Genomic DNA, 9,026 nt, shown 5'->3' on the forward strand with positions numbered 1-9,026 from the left:
TAATTCTTTAGCTATTTTAATATACAGAAATAAAAAATATACTATATTCAAAATATTGTATAAAAAAGAATCAAGAATTATCTAAAAAGAATATATGATATTCATAGAGATATAAGAAAAATCAAAATAACTATTAAAAAGATATGATATAGAATATTATAATTATTGATAAATTTCACTATAGTTAATTATTAAATGTTAACAAATTTAATTATTTAATAAGTAATATTTTTTCAAAAGTAGCATCAACATGTAGACTGGCACTAAAATGCGACACACCAGTATACTTGTCTTTAAAATTTACACCAATGAATAATAAAATAAACACTATATATAACATTTATAGAAATATAAAAAATAATCATAATAATTTTTAAAAGAATATAAAATAAAATATTAGAATTATTAATTAACTGAAATATAAAAAAGAACAATAATAATTACTAAAAAGATATAAAATAAAATATTAAAATTATTAACAAATCTCAACATAATTAACCACTAAATGTTAATTTGCGTATAATTGATTTATAATATTTTTCTGAAAATAAATTGAGAAGAAAGATGTATCACGTCAGCATATTTAGCGTTAAAAATTTAGAATATAAGCCGTTGTAGAATTAGAATTATTAATTATTGATGATCGGCTCATGAAACATAAAAAAAAATCATAATAATTACTAAAAAGTATAAAATAGAATATTAAAAAAATTGACACATTTTAACATAAATAATAATTAAATATTAATTTATATATGATTAATTATATAATATTTTTCTTATATTATATAGTATTAAAATATGTCATGTCAGCATATTTAATACTAAAATGCAACCTAGTATAAAATAATATAACACCTAAGAATATAATTTATATTAATGGTAAGTTTTAGCTATCAGAAATTTGTTCAAGACCAAAAAATGATAAATAAAACAAAATTATACCTAGCATATACATAAACCCTGCTTTTTAACCTTGAACATTATGCGTACAATTATTATTATTATTAAGTATACATATGAATAAAAAGAAATATTAGGAGGTGTTTTTGTTTTTTCGGGAGGGGGGTGTTTCTACGAATCCTTTTTAAATATTGTTGTTCTTTTGATAGCAGAACAAAACAAAGTTTATGCTTTCTTAATGAAAAACATTATTGTTTGTAATTGTAATAGAATTAGTAACATTTTATTCATGCTCTATTAAATTGAAATGATATATATTTTGGACAATAGTCATAGACTCATAGCATATTTTCCTTTGAATTGGTGAAAATGAATCTTGATAATGATAAGACAGAGAATTTCGTTCCACCAAATAATGCACATTAATAGAGACAAACCAAGAACCATATTATGAATCTACTAGTCAAAGCTGCTTTTACTAATTGCCAATTAACCCTTCAAATATAATAATTTCCCCTAAAGTTCCCTTACCTTGCTATAGAAACGCCACACAAGTCTCTAACTACTTTAAAGTTTAAATCTCAATATGATTCTAAAGGAAACTAAAAAGAAAATTAAAAACGTTTACTGAATTCTCACTCCACCAACCATTCCATTCCATCAACCGCAACATACTAAGACAGAGAAAGAGGGCTAGTCATTTTCCATATAAATAGTACTTTAAAAACTCTTATGTGCTAAAAAGCTTCATGTGATGGCAAACCCAAGCATACAACACCAAACAATAATAAAACAAAATGCTACATATTTATTTTACTGATTTAGTGATTTATTATTAATACTCTCTCCAAATTTATCATACTTTTTACTCTAAATTTTTCACATTAGTTGGAAAATATCAAAATAAAGAAGTTATTATTACAAAATACTATCATTTAATAACCAAATTTATAATATAAATATCACATCTTTTAATCTACTTAACACTATCCAAAGAGTAAAGATAAAAATTAATTTAATTAATATATTAAGATATTATGAACCCAACACAATGTATAGTAAATTTGATTTTGATAAATTGTCAATATAAATCAGTTTTACACGTACATCCAATCACATGGCGCTATATCAATAAAAATAATTACTTTTATATTGATCGCACAAAATGGTCATTCGAAAAAACATACGGATTGAACAACTGTATAAAATATTTTATATTGTAAGTACATCAAAATTAAATTCATAATAAGAAATATATATAAGCTCGTGTTTTGTTCTGCCTCAACTTCCCTCCTTCAAAACCAAGCCAATACATAAAACTTGAACCAAACAGCACCCATTTTTTGTTCCTTCCTCTTAGTCCAATGTCTCTTTCTCCTTAACAACCCCAAGTTCACCTCAAAATTATATAAATATTTATGAAAGAGGCCTCAAACAGCACCATTGACATGCCTGGCCCAAGTGCTAAGCAAGGTTAGGTGCAAGACAGCAACCTTAAACACCATCAAATCCTTTCCTTTTTACAACCATAACCTGACATGGGGTCCTTTGTTCTCCTCCTGAATCATTCATTCATCAAAAGTTGAAGAAGGAGGAGGAAGAACTCATCATATAATAGTTCTTCTTTTTCTGCATTTTTTGGTTTTTTTTGTTGGCACTTTTGGACAACAATGCAGCTTCACATATCACCAAGTTTAAGACATGTAACTGTGCTACCAGGAAAAGGGTTGAAGGAATTCATCAAAGTTAAGATTGCGTCGCGGCGAGTCTCTTATAGGATGCTCTTCTATTCACTCCTGTTCTTCACATTCCTTCTCAGGTTTGTGTTTGTTTTGACATCAGTGGATGGCATTGATGGAGGAGAAACCAAGTGCTCTACCATAGGTACTACTACATTATCACCTTACTCTCTGTTTCTCACGCGCCCGCACGCACGCACATAGATACACACAAAGTACCAAGCATGAACACATGCAGATGCAGTCATGGACAGAGTGAATGTGAAGTTGGATAAGCTTTCAATACTAAATTTATCAAAGCATATTTTTGCTATTATTTTACAAAGCTTTGAATCTTTTGATTATTTTTTAAATAGCTTTTCTATTTGGCTGCATTCCCCTCCTTGAACAAATCATAACCGACTTCTGATTTAATAAAGTTATATTTATATTATAATAGCATTTCTTCTCACATGGAACCTGTATATATTATATAGTATGTCATTTTTTCAAATTTGGATGATGTACTTGGACACTAAATTTTTCTATTTGATCAGTGATTTTATTAATTCACACCTTACCATGTGAGAACTGCAAATCTGTAGTGATATGAGATGCATCACTCATAAAATTCATTTGAGAATTTAAGATATATCTCATATAAAACCACTTTATAGAAGTTATGTTCTTATTAGAAGTACAAAGATTCAAAGTGAACTCTATAATTAGTAAAGTTTAAATTTTGAACTTTTCGGGTTTATTATGAAAAACATGATTATATGCAATCATTGACCTTCTCAAGCAAGTAGAATACCCTTTTTATGCATTACACATGGAAATTATAGTTCTAATAAAGTTGTTTCATTTTGGATTATATATGACATTTTGATTTATTCCAAATCATATTTTGTAGGTTGCTTGGGAAAAAAACTGGGGCCAAAACTTATGGGGAAAAAGACTGAATCAAATGTAAACTCCTAAACTCTTCCAATTATATATATCACAATCTGAATCAAAAGAAAATTATTTGACCTGAATATTTGTTGAGATTGAAAATTATATTTGTTTCTGATAGGTGCCAGAAGTAATATACCAAACATTAGATGCACCCCTTAATAAAGATGAGCTAAAGGGAAGATCTGATATTCCACAGACTTTAGAAGACTTCATGACAGAAGTTAAGAAAGGTGGATTTGATGCCAAGACATTTGCTGTTAAACTCAGAGAAATGGTTCCAATCTCTTACTCTTTCAAATGTTTTTCCAATGTGTTTGGTTTATATAATTTGCAACATATAACTTTTGTTCAAATCAGTATTTGAAACTAGAAAAGCATATTAAATGTAACCAAAGGTGATTTACTTAGGTGACCCTTATGGAACAAAGGACCCGAAATGCAAAAATCCAAGAATATCTATATCGCCATGTAGCATCGAGCAGCATACCAAAACAACTTCACTGCCTTGACTTGAGGCTGGCCAGCGAGCACACCAACAACGCAGCAGCACGGCTTCAGCTACCCTCTGCAGAATTAGTCCCTGCCCTAGTTGACAATTCCTACTTCCACTTTGTCCTTGCCTCAGACAATGTTCTGGCTGCTTCAGTCGTTGCAGCATCGCTTGTCCGCAACTGTTTGCGGCCCCAGAAAGTTGTTCTGCACATAATTACAGATAAAAAGACTTATTATCCCATGCAGGCATGGTTCTCCTTGCACCCTTTATCACCTGCTATAATTGAGGTCAAAGCATTGCATCATTTCGATTGGTTTACAAAGGGTAAGGTGCCTGTGCTGGAAGCAATGGAGAAAGACCAGAAGGTGCGGTCACAGTTTAGAGGAGGATCATCAGCTATAGTAGCAAATACCACTGAGAAGCCACAAGTTATTGCAGCAAAGCTACAAACACTTAGTCCCAAGTATAATTCAGTGATGAACCATATCCGAATACATCTTCCAGAGGTAAGAAGGATAGAATAGGAAGTAAATCTTTCTCTATTCTTTTTTCCTTTTTTCGAATTTTCCCCTCCGGGAAGCTTATAACTGATAAGCCTAATCTGTATTCAACCCTGTGATGCTTATTATTGGCGCAACACATTTTTGTGACAGTTGTTTCCAAGTCTTAACAAGGTGGTCTTCCTCGACGATGACATAGTAATACAAACTGATCTTACGCCTCTGTGGGACATTGACATGAATGGAAAAGTCAATGGAGCAGTAGAAACATGTACTGGAGAAGATAAGTTTGTGATGTCAAAGAGGTTGAAAAGCTATTTGAACTTCTCTCACCCTCTCATATTGAAAAACTTCAATCCCAAGGAGTGCGCCTGGGCTTATGGAATGAACATTTTTGACTTGGAGGCTTGGAGGAAAACCAATATAAGCTTTACATACCACCATTGGGTTGAGCAGGTATATATTTGCAATCTTCCATTCCACCAAAGTAATACTATAGAGTAAATTAAAAGAAACTAGCCAAACTACTTTTGATAGAATTCAAATTTGTCATTTAAATTTGAGATTTCACATTCTTTTTCACTTTATGCAGAATATAAAATCAGACCTGAGCCTGTGGCAGCTAGGCACATTACCTCCTGGGTTGATTGCATTTCATGGCCATGTTCACATTATTGATCCTTTCTGGCATATGCTGGGATTGGGATATCAAGAAGACACAAGTTTTGCTGATGCCGAGAGTGCCGGTGTCATCCATTTCAATGGCAGGGCGAAGCCATGGCTAGACATAGCTTTTCCACAACTGAAGCCATTATGGACTAAATATGTTAACTTTTCGGATAAATTCATCAAGAGCTGTCATATTAAGGCATCATAGCTTATATCTTTGACCAAAAACATGACATTGTTGATGAGTTGAAGAAATGGCATATGCATACAGAGGGAAAAAGAGAAAAATGTGAGAATTCTTCCAAACACAAGGCCTTCTTCCCAGACTAAAGACAACTCAACAATAATACGACACAACGCTTCTTCTTTCACTTTTTCAAGATTTTCTTTTTAACTCACTTTCTTCAGTTGAAAATTCTCAGATTCTTTTCACTTAAATCCATATTGTACGTATGAGTATATCTATAGAAAATATACATATGCATGTATAAAGAGTAAAGACCACAGCTTTTTGTTTTTGGAGGAAACAAACATGTGAGTTCATCATGGTTGGTTAACTTCTGTAAGATAAAGAAATAAATGATCAAAAGTGAACAAGAGAGACAAATGGCAATTAAATCTGATTCTGTTTCTATCAATATACAATGATATATTATATCAAGCTAACAACAGATCTTCTCATCATGTATTTCATATTCAGGAAGTCCTATCTCACTAGCTTGCATTACATGACATAATACCTCATAAGAACATGGATAATTAACTATAATGCAAGCAGAATATCAAGAATTTAAGGGATAACCCTAGTAAGTAATCTGAATTCTCATTCAAAATTGGTGAGTAACTATTACATGCGCATTTCATAACTAAATGAAAATCACAGCAGTGTACCTATATTCACTGAGACACCATATCTCAAACAAACTATCCCAAATTTGAAGACCAATCCTTAATCCTTTCTTCCTCACTACTTTCTTCCTGTCACATTGGATACCAACCCCTTAATGAACTTCGCCGACTTGGTTATCGGCGAATTCATCGCCATCACATTGTACAACACATTCTCAACTTCAACAATGGTTGGCCTGGCCTTGAGTGTTGAAACCAGCTTCATTTCTTCCCCTTCTTCCACAAACACATTCCACTTCTCACCACTCACAACCCCATCTCTCACACACCTAAAAACCACACCTTTTCTCTTGCTCAACAAACCCCTCACCTCTAACCCCATGAAACAATAAATCACTTCAAAGGAATTCACAAACCCAGATAAATCATCATCAAAGTTACCCTCTTCCTCAAATGCCCATTTTGGATTGAACATAACCACAGGCCTAGGGTTAAATGCATCACTCACGGTTCTAACCAGGTCCAACTGTGAAACCTCTGGCACAAAGAACACTGCCACATCAGCAGAATTCAAGATTCTGGGGTCCCTGTTCTGAAGTGAGGGAATGTCAAAGTGTTCAACTTTGGTATCTGATTGGGACTTAAAAGCAGCATTTGCAGCTTCTCTCAATCTAGGGTTAGGCCACAGAACCAAAACCTTAATGGGAGAACCTTTTCTCTTGATGGGTATGTCCCCAAAAACATCAAGGGCGAGTTGGGAAATGGAATCTGGTGAGCCATCAATGAGTGGGATCTCAACCCTGAATTTGGGTTGCTTGAGTTTCTTGAACTTGCCAATTAGTTTTGAGGAGTTGTTGAGGGGCTTCTCCAAGGTTGTTGAAATGGATGTTTTTGCTTGTTGTATGGCCTCATCCTTTGAGTTGGGAGGGTTTGGGGAAGAGAGTGAGGAGTGGATGCATGTTAACGATGATGACGATGGCTTGGAGATTTGGATAGAATGGAAATAATTAGAATTAAGAAAGGATAAAGATGCCATTGCATTGGAAGAGGAAGAGGAAGTGGTTGTCTGAACTCTGAAATCTCAACTCAAGTAAGCAGTATCCAGATAAGATGTTCTGTTCAAAACTTTAAATCACAACCTCAGAACGGTTCGAAATTTCGAAATTTCGAATACTCTATAGACTATAGAGTACAGACTGTGGTGCCGATCAACACTACTTCAACGATTCTGGAATAGGAATTCGACCGGATAACAAACTATAAACGAGTGAATCCAGTAATGGTGAGCGTGGTCCAAATCCAAATCGATCCAAATTGGATTCTATTTTTTATAAATGACTGCATTGGATCGAATTTTGGTTCTACTTTATAATAGATCCAATTTAATATAAATTGTACAATATGTTATAATATTATTTTATTATATTTATAATTATATTTATAATATATTTAATTTATTATATATTTTTATATTATTTATATATTATTATTTAATAAATAGGGTTAACCACAAAAAATTTTCTCGAATTATTTAAATGCTGACAGAAATGTACCTGAATTCTACTATAGACAAAAATACCTTTAAATAATTTAAAAACATAATAACAATATCCAACAGTAAATATATATTTTCAAAAAATGCCTTAGAAATTGAATTTTGATGTAATTTTTTACAAGAATAATTAAAAAAATAAGATATTATTATTCTTAAAATTTGATAATTTTTTTCTAAGTATATATTTTTTTGTGATTTTTTAAAAGTATTATTAGTTGTTAACAAAAAAATTATAAAAAAATATATACACAACGAAAAATCACCAAATTTTAAGGATACTAATATCTCATTTTCTTAATCATGCTTGCAAAAAATTGTACCAAAATTCAATCTCTAATATATTTTTTGAGAAATACATATTTAATGTTAGATAATCTTGCAAAAAAACTAATATTAAATATGTATTTCTTAAAATATACATTAGAGATTGAATTTTGATACAATTTTTTGCAAGCATAATTAAAAAAATGAGATATTATTATTCTTAAAATTTGGTAATTTTTTGTTAAGTATATATTATTTTGTAATTTTTTTAAAGTATTATTGGTTGTTAACAAAAACAATTATAAAAAAATTATATACTTAACAAAAAATCACCAATTTTTATGTATAATAATATATTATTTTTATAATCATGCTTACAAAAAATTGCATCAAAATTAAATCTCTAAGGTATTTTTTGAAAATATATATTTACTGTTGGGTATTGTTGTTGTGTTTTTAAATTATTTGAAGGCATTTTTGTCGATAGTAAAATTCGGGTGTATTTTTGTCAGCGTTTGAATAATTCGGGGGCATTTTTGGTGGTTAACCCTTAATAAATATTTTATGTTTAAAATATGATTTATTTATTTATTTTAATTAATCTATAATTTTACTTATATTGTTATGTTATTGTTAAATTTTTAAAATATTGTTAAAATTTGTTAAGTGACCGTTGGTTATTTAAAATTTGATGTTGAGATTTGTTATATATATTTAATTTTTTTAATTTACAAAATCATAAATCCAATCCAATTCAAATCGCTTGAAATTGGATTGGATCGGATCAGATTTTTTTAAAAAATCATCCAATCCAAACCACACCGCAAGTAAAATTAGTGTTCAGATCGGATGAATTTTTGACGCAAAACTTATCCAAATCACACCGCAAACACCCCTAATAATGATTCCTGAGATTCACGCAATTATTCGATTTGGTCTTTGAAATTCTAATATTTTTATAATGGTCCCTCAAATACAGCTTGGGCACCTTAGCGGTCCCTATTCTCGTTTTCGGTGATGAGTCAGTTTTTGGAGTGCTGATGTGGCTATCTGTTGCCACGTTGAACACTTCCAATGACTAGGTAACGTGACTTAATTCTAATTTATATCCAATTTGA

The 9,026-nt window shown here is 31.0% G+C and overlaps 2 protein-coding genes across 2 annotated transcripts; one reads left to right on the forward strand and one right to left on the reverse strand.

Annotated features, from left to right (window-relative positions):
- Positions 1 to 2,304: 2,304 nt before the first annotated feature.
- On the forward strand, positions 2,305 to 5,858 carry LOC112771250 (probable galacturonosyltransferase 12). Its single transcript, XM_025815931.3, has 6 exons — positions 2,305 to 2,787; positions 3,535 to 3,590; positions 3,697 to 3,852; positions 3,987 to 4,577; positions 4,725 to 5,027; positions 5,164 to 5,858. The coding sequence occupies exons 1-6, from the start codon at positions 2,574 to 2,576 to the stop codon at positions 5,446 to 5,448; spliced, it is 1,605 nt and encodes a 534-aa protein (XP_025671716.1). The 5' UTR covers positions 2,305 to 2,573; the 3' UTR covers positions 5,449 to 5,858.
- LOC112771251 (uncharacterized) lies at positions 3,829 to 7,429 on the reverse strand. Its single transcript, XM_072224726.1, has 3 exons — positions 6,132 to 7,429; positions 4,905 to 5,373; positions 3,829 to 4,793 (listed from the first exon to the last, which is right to left on the reverse strand). The coding sequence occupies exon 1, from the start codon at positions 7,123 to 7,125 to the stop codon at positions 6,208 to 6,210; it is 918 nt and encodes a 305-aa protein (XP_072080827.1). The 5' UTR covers positions 7,126 to 7,429; the 3' UTR covers positions 3,829 to 4,793; positions 4,905 to 5,373; positions 6,132 to 6,207.
- Between the last annotated feature and the right edge of the window lie 1,597 nt (positions 7,430 to 9,026).

Source organism: Arachis hypogaea, chromosome 18 (assembly GCF_003086295.3).
Source record: "Arachis hypogaea cultivar Tifrunner chromosome 18, arahy.Tifrunner.gnm2.J5K5, whole genome shotgun sequence".
NCBI classification, from domain to species: domain Eukaryota; kingdom Viridiplantae; phylum Streptophyta; class Magnoliopsida; order Fabales; family Fabaceae; genus Arachis; species Arachis hypogaea.